Raw genomic sequence first — 15106 nt, 5'->3', positions numbered from 1 at the left:
ATAAGCACCTATTTAACAGTGTAGACATTGGATTCCTAAAAGTCCTAGTTGAGAAACACCACTGCTCTGTTGGTTTCATGGTCAGAAAAAGAGAGTGTTCAAAGAGGCAAAGTCTTGGCTTCATGAAACTGTTTTTTGTTATACAACTCAGTAATTTTACTGAACCACCCTGCAGTTTGTATTTCCTGTTTTTGTTCTCTTCTGATGCCAGAAGGCAGGCACTTCATAACTGTTAAAGATCAAGAGTTTTCTTTTTTCATGCAATGTTTAGGCATATAGGAGTCTGTAGGATAAAAGAACAGTTTAGCAGCTTGGGGGTATAAAATAGCCTTGTAGAATAATGAATGCTACCTGGATGCTTAAGAGCAAAGACACACTGATTTGGTTACTTTTTAATAATGCAAGGTACCTTCACTTCTCCTACTGAGGGACTGAGCTAATGAGGCTAATGAGTAGCTGCCCTGCAATGGTGTAAGGTTCCCATAAACTTCTTGCACCTGCATTTCTACAAACAAATCCTACATCTGCTTCAAAAAGACTATGTGTGTGTGGGGTGGGGTGAGGGAGTTGTATATGCAAAGGATGTGTGTGTGTGCAAGTCTGTGTGCACACATGGGCATATGTGTTCATATCACCTGGTTCCCAAAGAAGGCTTGTTGCTTTTAGTTTCAGGTTGACCAAAGTGTCACCCACTTTTTCCTCTATGTTTATTATTTATAAAGAACGTAAATTATTAGAAAATGATATTCTATCTAAACATGATCTATTAAAATATCCTCACATCATATGTTCAAAATCTTATTTGTCAATTTCCTAAGCAGTAGAATTTCAGTAAGATTTTTTTATTTTTTATTTTTTTATTTTTATTTTTATTATACTTTAAGTTTTAGGGTACATGTGCACATTATGCAGGTTAGTTTTTTAACTAGACACAAAAAGTGAAAAAAGCACTTAGGACACAAGCATTAAATTAGAAATTCAAAGACGCAAGATTTACCAGAAGCTGAGCAGGTAGGTATAACTGGTAATTAATTAATGTATTTTTAATGGACTATGATGAGCTTATATTCCTTTATTAATCAGAAAAAAAGAAAAATATAAAATAGAAATTGAGAGATGTTATGTACTTATTTTATTCTGACTGCTTCCAAAACAAAACAAAACAAAAAGAGCAAAAAATATGATCAAGGAGAATTTTATAGAAAATTATCTTTAGCCCGGTGCTGGCTCATGCCTGTAATCCCAACACTTTGAGAGGCCAAGGCAGGCAGATCACTTGAGGTCAGGAGTTCGAGACCTGCCTGGCCAACATGGTGAAACTGCAAGTCTACTAAAAATACAAAAATCAGCCAGGCATGGTGGCATGCTCCTGTAATCCCAGCTACTCAGGAGGCTGAGGTGAAGAATCACTTTAACTCAGGAGGTGGAGGTTGCGGTGAGTTGAGACCCGCACCACTGCACTCAAGCCTGGGTGACAGAGGGACACTCTGTCTCAAAAAAAAAAAAAAAAAAAAAAAAAAGAAAGAAAAGAAAAAGAAAATTATTTTCAACTAAAAAGAACACTATGTGACAGGGCATGAGATTGAGTGATGACCATATTCCAAGAATTTGGTGGCTGGAGTGTCTTTCTCTTCTCCACAAGGTAATAAAGCCCTACCAATGCCATCTGAGTGGAATCAGTGTATCCACATCTCTGGAATAGATACTCACATCCTTGGGGCTACACATCTCAGGTGAATAAATCTTCACCCAGAACCCAAACACATCTAAGTCAGAAACAGATCCTCTAGGGGTGCTGTTGGTTACACCTGCAGCACTGTGATGATCAAAGAGAAACTGAAGTTATACTCCTCCTGTCTACACCCACGATGACACTTAGGTCGGGAAATTAGAGAAACTCTGTGTTTATTTAGTCTCCCACTCTTATGGCACTGGAATGCAACAAGGCAGATCCACTGGAAGTGGTAGATAACCGTAATCTGAAAATGCCCTTTGTAAAAGTATCTGATCTCCTGATTACTTTAGAGACTTAAATTAGCTCCGAAGGGGATTTTTACTTGACATCTGACAAAATTTATTTTCACGTTCCTCTAGAAGAATAGGACTAAATTTTTTTTAAAAAGAGAGAGTATGCCATCGATGATTTTAAAACACTATAAAGCTACCACTATCACAATAGTAAAATAAAGAGTAATCTCTAAACACACCCTATGTGTAGAAAAACTTAATGTGAAATAAATAGCATATCTTGAATCAATTCAACTTCTCATGTAAGAAAAGTTAATGACTCAAAAATAATTCAGGTTAGAGCCTTATTTCATAATATTCCAAAAATAAATTTTTATAAAATGCTAGATGCATATGAAAGTTATAACTTAACTGCTCTCTGGAATAGGAATTAGTATCAAAACATAAATGCAGTGGAAAAAATTGCAAAGGAAAAGATAGGTTTGACCACATAGGATTTTAAAGCCTCTGAATATTCTCCCCCAAAATAAAGTATAAATGTTAAATTGAAAAAAATGCAATAAGTGGTAAATATACCTAATATACAACAAGCTTTGCAGATCAGTAGGAAGAACACTATTATCTCAATATAAAAATGAGCATGGTACACATTTTTCATGGTCTAATAGATACAAGAAAATATTTTCTACCTTAATAGGAATAAAAAATACCAAAAGAAGACTGTGACAAATGACTTTTTACTTTTTCTTTCTTTTATCTTTTTTGAGACTGACTTTTTTCTTTTTTGCTCTGTTGCCCTGGCTGGAGTGCAGTGGTGCAATCATAGCTCACTGCAGCCTCCACCTCCCCAGCTCAAACAACCCTCCTGCCTCAGCCTCCTGAGCATCTGGGACTATGGGTATGTGCCATCACACCTGGCTAATTTTTTTATTTTTTGTAGAGACAGTCTCGCTATGTTGCCCAGGCCGGTCTTGAACTCCTGGGCACAAGGAATCCTCCCCCCTCAGCCCCCCAAAATGTAGGGATTATAGGTGTGAGTCACCACACCTGGCCTGACTTTTCACTATTTAAGCCACTAAAGTAGTTAATGTGATTAATAACCTATGTTGATGGGATTACAGTAAGCCAAGCATTCTCGCTATTGCTTAACCAGGGTAAAAATGAGTATGATAACCTTTACAGAAAGTAATTTGGCATTTTGGCAATTTGTTTTAAGAGTCTTTAAGAAGCTCATAGTTCCTATCATTTGACACAATAATTCAACTTTTAGGAATCGATTTTAACAAAATAATGAGATAAGCACCAAGATTTTGGTATGCACATTAATCCAACAATTACTTTCTGAATACCTGTTCTGTGCTGGGCCCTGGGGTGGAGCCACAGTGAACAAAAAAATAGGGCTCCTATGTGCATGGAAGTTACCATCCATTAGTTTAAAAAAATATTGTGATATTGCTATAGTCAAACTCTAAAAACAACATCATTAACAAATAAGGGAATGTGTATATAAATTATGGTATATCCATAAAATAGAATATTGTAAGAGCATTAAAAACAACTTTTGAAAAAATCCATAATGACATAGGAAATGGTTATGTTAAAAGGTTAAAAGCAAAAAAAAAAAATCTGACGCAAAACCAAATATATATTATCACAAATATGTAAAAATTCAGAGAAAAAAGATGAGAAGGAAATACATTAGGATGATAACACAAGTGATCTCTGTATATTTCTAAAAGTCAGAAATCCCGGGCTCTAGTCTCAACTCTACTGCTTATTACTATCCTAATATTTGACTTTGGGCAAGTCAGTCAAATCTCCTAAGTCTTAATTTTTTAATTTAGAAAATGGAGCTGCAATTCTGGATTTGACTCGCTACTAGTATTCAAATTAGATAACGCAAGAGTGAGTCTGTTGTAAACTGAAAAGCTTTAAACAAATATCACATACTATTATTTTCTTAGCAAAGAAGGATGATTAGACTAGAAACGTTGAACCCCTTTCTCCCACTTTTCCATGTCTCTTCTCTCCTTCAAATTCTAATTTAATACAATGCTAACTTTTGGGGAATTTTCTTGACTTATCCCATTTGCCCCCCAATCACTTACTTTGTATCTTTGCCACATTTTTGTGTATCTCATTAATCCATACATTGGCCAAATATATCTCACCAGATGTGTTTCTTTCTCCTTTTTTTTCTTTAAAAAAGTCTGGAATCATTTATGAACTTAGTGTGGGCTGGGCTGGGGCTATTCTGAATCTTTAGAAAATTATATAACCATCATTTCTTCACTCCCATCTTAATCCTTTGCCCAAAGAATAACAGTCCAACTGTCCTAAAATCAACAGATGTCTTCAGGAAAACATTTCATAACCTCTCTGATGTAGGACATTTGCATCTTAAATATTCTTATCATCATTACATTTTAAGTGTAAACCTTTCTTCAGGCAAAGACCACCCACCTGATGCCTTGTGAGGCACTGTTCCCAGCAGAGGGACATTGACGGTTGGATCTGCCATGATGCCTTTATCCAGGGAGCGCAAGGACAGGAATTCATAGAAGTATTCTGCCTACAACCAAAGGCACTGACAGTTAGTAACATGGAAACCAGAGAGGGAGAAGGCACCACAGAATTCATCGTCCATCTGATGGGGCAGAGATAATTTTCATTACAGGAACTCTGGAGCACACAGCATCCAAGATACTGGGTAGGCACAACTCACCCTTCTGTGTTAGACTCTGGAGAGAAGTGATCCCTAAAAACATTAAAAACAGCCACAATAGTTAATCTGTTTTTGTTTGTTTGTTTTTTGAGACAGAGTCTTGCTCTGTTGCCCAGGCTGGAGTGCAGTGGCGCAATCTCAGCTCACTGCAACCTCTGCCTCCCAGGTTCAAGCAATTCTCCTGCCTCAGCCTCCTGAGTAGCTGGGATTACAGGCATGCACCACCATGCCCTGCTAATTTTTGTATTTTTAGTAGAGACAAGGTTTCACCATGTTGCCGGGGTCTGTCTTGAACTTCTGACCTCAAGTCATCTGCCTGCCTTGGCCTCCCAAAGTGCTGGGATTACAGGCTTTAGCTACTATGCCTGCCCAGTAATTTTTTAACTTAAATGATATGAATTGCTGTCTTTTTAAAAGATTGAGAAAAAAAATTCTCTTAGGGAAATAGGTGATGTCAAACCAGTCATTGACTAGAATCCATCTCAGCTATTTTAATCATTCTTTAATACTCCTAATTCTAAATTCTGAAGTGAGTCTTTTGATCAGAATTTGGAGAGTTGTAATGAAGTCCCAAATTCCATGATCTTGCTGTTAACATTTATTTTTTACTCTCATTCCCTTTGAAAGGTTTATATTTAATGTCTCAATTTAATTGTGGAGAGAAAAGCCAAAAGATGCAAAAACCACCATCACAATAAGACAACAAGCCATAAACCTTTACATTGTGAACACTTTCATTTACCCACTAAGTCTAGTTGAGAAAATGATTCCTGCTACTCAAATGGCCACGAATACTGAAAGTAATGATGCATAATCTCACTATAGAGCTTTAATGCTTAATGGATTCCCACTGGATTATTAAAAGGGTTTGTGAAGGCCAGGCACGGTGGCTCATACCTGTAATCCCAGCACTTTGGGAGGCTGAGGTGGGCGGATCACTTGAGGTTAGGAGTTCGAGACCAGCCTGGCCAACATGGCGAAACCCCGTCTCTACTAAAAATACAAAACTTAGCTGGGCATGGTCGTGGGTGCTTGTAGTCCCAGCTACTTGGGAGGCTGAGGCAGGAGAATTGCTTGAACCCAGGAGGTGGAGGCTGCAGTGAGCCAAGATAGCACCATTGCACTCCAGCCTGGGCAACAGAGCAAGACTCCATCTCAAAAAAAAAAAAAAAGTGAAAGAGAGGCATTACTAGAGATGCTATAGACATTTAAGCAAGAAAAGGGAATATCACCATCAATGTTACACCAATAAATTCAATGACTTTGATAAAATGAACTCCTTGAGAAACACAAATGAACAAATCTGACAAGAAATAGAAAGTTTGAATAGCCTTATGTCTGTTAAGGAAATTATATTCAAAATTGTAAAACCCTCCCACAAAAAAAATTCCAGGGTCAAATGGCTTCCCTGGTGAATTCTCACAAACATTAAGGAAGAAATAATGCCAACATTACAGAAATTTATAAGCATTGGAGATTGTTATTATTATCATCAATATTGTTTTCATAAGTCTCCTCCCTCAGTTATCAGCTTCCAGCTTGAACCTGGGAGGCAGAGGTTGTCATGAGCTGAGAACATGCCACTGCACTCCAGACTGGGTGACAGAGTGAGACTCTGTCTCAAAAAAAAAAAAAAAAAAAAAAAGCGGAAGGAAAGTTGTGATGGTAACAATATGTTCTTGCTTAGAAATAAAGAACAATCAATAAATAGCACCAATGCTAACATGAGAGTTAGGCAAGTTGAGTGGTTCTGCAGTTACCTGTAGAGACATCCAGAATTACATTAATTTAATGTAATGAATTAAATTAATTAATTAATTTTTTGCATTCTATCCATTCAGTTCCACACCCAGAACTACATTAATTCAATGTAATTAATTATATTAATTAATTTTTGCATTCTATCCATTAATTAAAGAAATTACATTAACATGGGCTAGAAGGAGGTTGCAAAAGAATATGACCCTACAAGCAATATAAAATTTATTTTACAACATGAAAGATATTAAGAGATACATGGTAGACATTCAAACAATTTGCTGCTTTAAATCACAGTATCACATGCAGCAGGCATTAAGGACTTCACATGAGGATAATAATGCCAAGGGGTAGTCTCAGATGCTGTGGGAACTTGTCCATACTTGAAGTTAATTGAGAAACACTTCCTGGTTTCACTAGGCCAAAAGGATAACCTTCATGGACCAAATTCCCACTGCATCCCCTCCTGTGAGTTGTGGTCAAGTTTCCAGAAGACCACTGTGAACAGTTCCCTAGGTGGGTAACAACATTGTTTAAATTAATTTATAAAATTGATTCACTAGGATGGCCCTGAGAATAAAGGGTCATAAGGCAGGTAATTCTTACCCTGTTTAAGGGAAGGCAGAGGTTTATAAGAAGTCAGATGAAAGGAGTGTTGTCAGGAAAGGTAATTCAATTTGGAATGAATTCCTTTGAAAGAGAGAACAGTATTTCTGTCCCTGCAGGAAAACCAATGACTATTAAAAGTGGATTTGTTTTCATGAATCCAGGTGTTTTAAATGACTTCTACCACCTGCACTTCCCTCTACATTTTACTAGATAATATGTATCATTTAACATACTGTTCTAAAACGTATTTTATTTGGCACTATGAAAGGATTTAGTGATAGATGCCCTTATAATGAATAACATTTGAATTATTTCTATTACTAAGTACAGTAACAACAATCACACAATAAACTTGGGTGTAATGCACACCATGTGCCAAAACATTCTAAAGACTTAACAGTACATATAATGATGGAAAAGAACTGAATGGATAGAATGCAAAAAACTTTGAAATTAAAAGGTCAAATACCATATAAGTTATCATTTGCTACCCCATAATTATATCTTTGAGCTTTGTCACATTATAAATTAAATATACCTTTCTATGTGTGATATATTTTAAAATTACATTTGTAAAACTACAATAATTTTAACAAATATAATTTAATTAAAAAAATAAACTTTTAGTTAATAAGAAAAACTAGACACCAAGATTAAAACAATGATTGTGTAGAATTGATGGTGATTTTTTTCCTTTTCTCTCTTTTTCAGATTTTCTATATGTGAATTTATATCTTTTCATGAAATAAGTGCATTTATTTATTTTTTTTAAAAAGCATTAATCGTGTACCCTCCTTTCAGTTCCGTGGCTGATGATTCTTTTTCCATAATTCTCTGATCATAGATAAAATATTCTTCTTGAACATGTATTTAACGTGGCTGTGTTTAAACAACAATTCTATTTAAATCTCTTGCATGTCTCCTTGAAAGTGCAGCAATTTGCATAAAATAGCTTCTGAATGTCTCTTTCAAAAAGTTTTGATGATGTTCAAAGAATATGGAACTGAAAAAATTCCATTCGGAGGCCAGAAACATAACTTCACAGAGCCTTCAGGTATGACCACAGAAGGTAGACTGAGAAGCATGGAATCTGTTATACTTAGCATCAGAGAGTTGATAATGAGCAGTGGCACGACTGCTCCACATGATGCAGCTAGGCTTAATAGATTTCTCTGGACACCCAATACTCTGATCTAATCAATAACACACTTTACACAAAAGTGTCCCTTTTATTTCTTTGAGAATCAGTAAACATTTGTCTTATTCTAATAAGACTGTTCATAAGGCAGGAACTGGTTTCCTTCTTGGATCTTATCAGCAAAAGGCAGTTACCAGAGTAAATCGTTTTCTTTCTTGCTGAAGATGATAACTAACGGTGCATGAATCTCTGAAACATGTAATTTCCTGGATACTTGGTACATTTCTTTAAAAAAGATTTTGTCTGTGGTTTTCATTGCCTCTTTAAAAATTCTAACTTCACACTGGGAAGTTTTAAGATTAAAAAAAAAAAGAAAAAAGAAAAATTTTAACTTGAAAACCATTTAGAAATTGACTAACCTTTTATCTCTGATGTTGACACTAACTTTTTTCAAAGTTTTACTTTGCCATTGTAAAGAAATCTAAAACCATCAATACTATGAAAATATTTCCACAAATATAGTATTATGAACTACAGAGTAAATATATCCTTCATTTAACCTAAGGGCTTAAATTAAAAGCCACAAGAAATGGCTGATGAACAATATATTTATGCCATACTCTAACTTCTAGACAGGACTTTCTCTTTTTACTTTATTTATAATAAATATTCTTAGACCCAAATCTCCCCATTGGAAAAACTTATTTGAGAGCAAATAAAATCTAAATTCTATGCCAAAGAGAACAGAGAACTAGCTTTAAAGTTTGGGAACAATTTCCACAAATTGTAGATTTATTATTTAGATAAAAGGAACTCAGAGCATGAACAGTAATAGAGAAATGGTATACTGGAGAGTCTAAAACCTCTATTAGGAAAAAGTACATTTTGTTCCATTAAATGACACTAGAGGAAACTCAGGTAAAGGCAAACAGAGTAATTATTTGGGAAACACATGAAAAGGTTGCTTTGTATTCAAACAAAGAATGGGTCTATTCAGGAGAATAATTCACTGGCCTGGTTTGCCATGCAGTAAATTTTCTTTTCATGCAGAAGCATAAAAGACACCCAAATATTATCAAGAGAGGAGTGCTGGAGGTCATTTAACTTGCTTCCAATGGACTTGGCTGAATATTAGGATTGTTCCTTCCAGATGAGATGAAGACATCATTTAAACAGCAAAATGGGACAATTCATAGGGCCTTTGTTCTGGCACTCCTTTTAGGGTAGACATAGAGAAAGGAAGCAGAGAATTGCATTAACCATTGAGAGGAATGAAGAGAATCCAGTATTTCTCTTCTACCTTTGAAGTTCTGTGTTTATGGTGTGTACTTAATCTAATAAGCACAATAATTGTAGGAGCCTCTGAGTTAAGAATCAAAGATCTTTCAGAAAACCAAGGACTTCAAACCTCTTTTAACCCATATATCATGATGCTGACCTAAGTGCTCATGGAAGAACATTAAAACAATAAAGTTATCATCTTTGTTCTAAAGAAGGTTTCAGGCATTTATAGATACAAAACACACAAAAGCTGTAAGGTTTGAAAATTTTCAAATAATTTTTGTTGAATGTTTATTATACTGCAGTTACTGTTTATTTAATTCTCACAACAGCCTATTATTGTTACAGCATACAAGTGAATTCAGATTCGCAGATTCACTGTGAATTCAGATTAGCAGATTCACTGGGTATGAGAGGTACTAAAGAGATGTAAAATAGATCGTACACTGTATGTGAAGGGCCAGAAAAAATCTAAAATAAGCAAGAAAGGAAAATAGTTCAATGTTAAAGACCCAAACAAAACGAATAAGCATGTCCAATGATTAAAATAATCTGAATATCTAGAGCAAAAATTGCCAGATCTCACATTCTTCCTCAGAATTCTTCTTGTTACCTCTGCAAAATTTCATCCTTCAAACTCAAAGCTCATTATCTTTGGACTCTGTGACACTCTTCTGATTCTCATATCACTTCTTGATTTTCCTGCATTTCCTCATTAACTCTCCTCTCAGCTCATAATCATATAAAATCACTAAAACTCTTTTTATATTGTCATGAAGCTCAGGTATTTTCACAGATTGAACCATTTCCCTGTAGACAGCAATGCTCAACATGAACCATTCACATCCTTCTTCCAAAGCACAGACTCTTCTTGCCATCTGCTTCATGCCCATGCTCATGTGCATGGAGCCTGGTTCATTATCTTCCAAAATCAGCTTCCCCCACTTGATTTCTCTTTTCTTTTCTTTCCTTTCCTTTCCTCTTTTCCTTTTCCCTTTCCCTTTCCTTTCCTTTCCTCTCCTCTTTTCTCTTTTCTTTTATTTGCACCTCACTCTTGCCCAGGCTGGGATGCAGTAGCACGATCATGGCTCACTGTAGCCTCAACCTCCTGGGCTCAAGCCATCCTCCCATCTCACCCCTCCAAGTAGCTGGAATTACAGGCATGAGCCACTGTGCCTAGCCACACTTAATTTCTTTTTAGCTGCCAACGGTCCTGTTATTGTTTCAATTAACAAAGATACTGAAGCTCAGGGTTATTGCTGTTTCTTACCTCTATCTCATGTCCCCACAGAAAGACACCAAAATCTTATCCTTTCTTCTTTTATATCTTATGATTCTGTACCTTCCTTTCATCCTCACCACTTCCACCTGAATCCAGCATTTATTTCCTCATATTGGCATTTTTATAACATTCTTTGAAATATTCTTTTTGCCCTTCTCTTTAAAAGTGGCCAATACATCAAATGAAACCACAACTTTTGCCATGTTACAATCCTTTCCTGTCCCTGCTTATGGATGGGATAAGGCCTTCGGCCTGTTAGGTGTCTCCACAGCCTGGTTCCTTTATCTTTTTATCTCTCACTACTCTCCAACAGGCATCATCTTCTGGAGCTTACTGGCCCGAGGTGATACCATAGCCATGCCTATATTCCAGTGATTTAACCTCTACTGACCTTCAATAGGACTTAAACCAGCTTGGCCCTTGAACATCTACCACTATGTATTATTATTTAACTTTTCATATGTTTATATCTTGTATTCTCATCTAAATGTTGGATTCCTTGTGGCTAAGAATGGGACTACATATTTTTTCCAACGGTCTACTGGAGACTCACTCAGCATTGTGCACAGCAAGGCATTTGAAAAATATCTGCGGAATAAGTGAATGAATGACCTACTGAGAGGCATCCAGAAGTGTAAACCCGGTGCATTCCAGAACACATTGTTGTGGTAAAATGGCATTAGCCTCTGATTCTAGTGACAGGCAGCAGCTTTTCTGTTTGGCAATTGCTAAGTTACTTTTATGGGCCAAAAACTTCTCTCTTACTCTTCTGTGTGGTCAGTCATTGCAGCCCACAATTGAGAATACAGAGCACTTTTGAAAAAAAGAACAATCAAACACTGACATTTGTTATCTACCCGATCTGTGTGTAGTTTATAACTGTTTTATGCTTGTTCTGGCACAAACCTTTGGCAATGAGGCTCCCAGAAAGAATGAAAGGAGATAATGTAAATGAGGTCCTGTTCTGACACAAGACTTTGCCCAAGGCTCTTCTGGTTTATATTTCCCTCTTGGGTTCCAGTCACTTTGCCTTCTATAAATTACAGGATGTAATTGTGCTATCACTGGGAAACTGTGAAACACAGATTGAGTATCCCTTATCCAAAATGCTTGGGACCAGAAGTGTTTTGGATTTTAGATTTTTTTTCAAATTTTGGAATATTTGAATATATATAATAAGATATCTTGGGGATGGGACCCAAGTCTAAACACAAAATTCATCCATATTTCATATACACCTTATAGGCTGAAGGTAGTTGTATATAATATTTTAAATAATTTTGCAATTCGTCACATGAAGTCAGGTGTGGAATTTTCCACTTGTGGTGTCATGTTGGCCATTAAAAGTTTCAGATTTTGGAGCGTTTCAGATTTTGGATTAGGAATGCTCAACCTATATCAACAATGACTATTTTTCCCTGCCTGCTTTTGAAACTAGCTCTTAGAAGAACTTGTTTCAAAAGGAAAAGGGAAAGCACCTTCTCATGCAGCGTAGCTATTTATTTTACTGATCATGGCTTAAACAGGCGATAGAAGAAACATTGCCTAAAGAGAAAATCTCAATTAGCCAACTTCTTCTGTTCTAGTCATTGTTTTTATACACACTAGACTAGATCACAGCCAGTGGGCTGGACTGAGGGAGTGAGGTTATTGGAATATAATGGTGATATTAAAACTTGAAGTTCAAATAAACACATCCAGGACTATGAGAGTTTTGTAAATTAAAACTGGCAGGAGATCACAGTTTGGCTTCACATGAATCTGAAATTTCTAAGACATTTTCCATTTTTTCCTCCTAGGGTTTGGAATCACCACTGTTCATGCAAACCAGAAACAGACCTGGCTATCTGACAAATCATTGGCTAGTCGCTCTCTTTCAAGATGTCTAAAGATAGAGAAGCAACAGAGGGCTATATTGCTATTTTGTATTAAATAAAACCAACAGTTAAGGTTTTTTACTTTTATTTTTTGAGGAAGGGGTGACAGAAAAGTAGAAAAGCAAAGCATTGGGAAATGGAAAACACTTTGTTCAGCTCATCTAAAAATTGAAAAAAAAAAAAGGTATTGGTATAAATATAGTCTTTAAACCAAATTTAGCCCTGTTCAGCACACTGCTTTCACTGGTTTGCCAAAATTTATAATGGAAAGGGTGGTGTAGGCAGCAGTGGGGCTTCTGAAAACTTCTGTTCCCCTCGAGCTTCCAGGACAAGTGCCTCCTCCTCACAGTAAGCCTGCTCCAACTCAAGCAGTAGCAAAGTCCTGGGTTGATGCCAACCTAAAAATTGGGCATGGGAAGGAAGGAAGCATTAGGCAACTATGGTGGGGTAAGATAAGGGACTGAGGAAAGAAAATGTCGTTACAAGTGGTGTGGTTGACACTGTGGGGACCAGGGTCAGTCTAAACAGGAGGTGTGGAAAAAGGAACAGCATGGAGAAACTTGAGAGCACAACGACACGTTTCTGTTAGATGCTAAGGCAAGATGATGATTCCAGAGCATGGAGGTGCCCAGAAAGCAGCAGTGTGTGTGCAGGTACTTGGGAGAAGAAGGGAGAGGGAGACAGTTCTGGAAAGGGAAAAGGAATCTCTTTCCTAGTGTTTCTTTCTTTTTTTTTTTTTTTCATCTCATCTCAAGGCTTACATTTGAATATTTCTTTTCTTAAAGCTTCAGAAGCAGTTATTGAGTATTCATCTGTATGAAGGGAAAAGAGAACTGTGCTAAGAGCTATTCCTTTACTAATAATTTTTTTAAACCTGAGCAATTGGCTGGGCATGGTGGCTCAAACCTGTAATCCCAGCACTTTGGGAGGCTGAGGCAGTGGATCATGAGGTCAGGAGTTTGAGACCAGCCTGCCCAACATAGTGAAACCCCATCTCTACTAAAAATAATAATTAAAAAAAAATAGCTGGGCATGGTGGTGCACACCTGTAATCCCAGCTACTCTGGAGGCTGAGGCAGGAGAACTGCTTAAACGTGGGAGGCAGAGGTTGCTGTGAGCCAAGATCGCACCACTGCACTTCAGCCTGGGTGACAGAGTGAGACTCCATCTCGGGGGAAAAAATAAAACAAAACAAAAATCCTAAGCAATTACCCTCACACCTTATGCAGTACATTTGTTCTTCATCAATATCTAATTCCCTTGTTCTCTCCTTCATGCATTTCACATGGTGGTATATTTCAGCAAATCAAAATTTTTAGGACAGAATGATATTTACAAAGTGTACATAAAAACTTGAGTAGCACATATAAGTAACTTAAAGAGGCAAAATTAATGTTCCATTTCTTTCACAGTTCTTTAAAATGCATAGTTACCTCCAGGGGTGTATATTTACTTCATTCTATTGATAAAAAGTAAATGTCAAAATTTTAAACTTGAAATATCAGAAGATATATTCAGTGATGACTTCCAAAATATTTTAAATTAGGTCATATTTTTCTTAGTTTAGCTCTAGGTAGTTTTCTTAAATTCTTTAGTATTTTTTCATTGAATCCACATGGACAGTATTAACTTATTCTTTGATTTAAAAAAAAGGAGGAAAAAAAACACAGACTTTCCCCCTTAGCTTAATGTTTTGAAAAAATGCATTAGATACTTTCATAAAGGTTATGAGAAGAGCCTTAATTTGACATTTTTGTTCAAGTAATTGCAATTGCATATTTCAGAATACTATATTACAAGGTATCTTCTAATGAGCAGTTTGTTCTATTCCTACCTAAGAGTCAAACAGGAAAAAAAAAGTCTGTAACCTCTTGGTTACAGATTTTCAAAGTCCAAAACTAGTCTTACCAAAGAAGATTTTAAGAACAGTCATGTATTTGATAAATTTTATTTTACACTTTAGAAAAAGTCATTGCCTAAAAGATATAACATACTTGGCTCTTTTAATTTTCTTCTAAGCTCTTCTAATCATTTGCTATTTAAAAGTTGTTACTCATACATGCATTATTCATTCTGTTTAAGAAAAAGAGAAACTAAGGCAGAACTGAACATTTCCTGAGAAGCACTGATGATGACAAGCCATAATCTGAGGACTAACTAAATCTATATGGCCAACTTCAATTGTCCTCCCAATCCCCAAGAAATTCTTGTAAACATCATTAGTCTCTCCCTTCTTGTACACACAACAGTTTCATAGTTTTCCCCCAGGTATGCTGTCCCATTCCTGCTATCTTCTCTCAACTGATGTCAATATCCACAAAGAAAACAGAGATTACTATATACGAATCCTCTCAACATCCCCCCCATCTATCTACAAATAGTCTAATATCCAATCCTGGTTCCTTTCCATATCCTCTGAGACTGGCCCCATCATTTATGCCATCTGTGCACATGTAAGTATACTAATG

At 36.3% G+C, this 15106-nt stretch overlaps 1 protein-coding gene across 1 annotated transcript in view; it reads right to left on the bottom strand.

The window, feature by feature from the left end:
* Nucleotides 1-15106, bottom strand: part of WIF1 (WNT inhibitory factor 1) — a 71381-nt gene that overhangs the window by 23114 nt on the left and 33161 nt on the right. The window contains exon 3 of the mRNA XM_003824797.4: nt 4432-4540. Coding sequence (XP_003824845.1) covers nt 4432-4540 — 109 coding nt within the window. The remainder of the gene's footprint in view (nt 1-4431; nt 4541-15106) is intronic.

The sequence above is a fragment of the Pan paniscus genome, chromosome 10 (assembly GCF_029289425.2).
Source record: "Pan paniscus chromosome 10, NHGRI_mPanPan1-v2.0_pri, whole genome shotgun sequence".
Classification (NCBI taxonomy): domain Eukaryota; kingdom Metazoa; phylum Chordata; class Mammalia; order Primates; family Hominidae; genus Pan; species Pan paniscus.
This window is presented reverse-complemented; position numbering and strand designations above follow the sequence as displayed.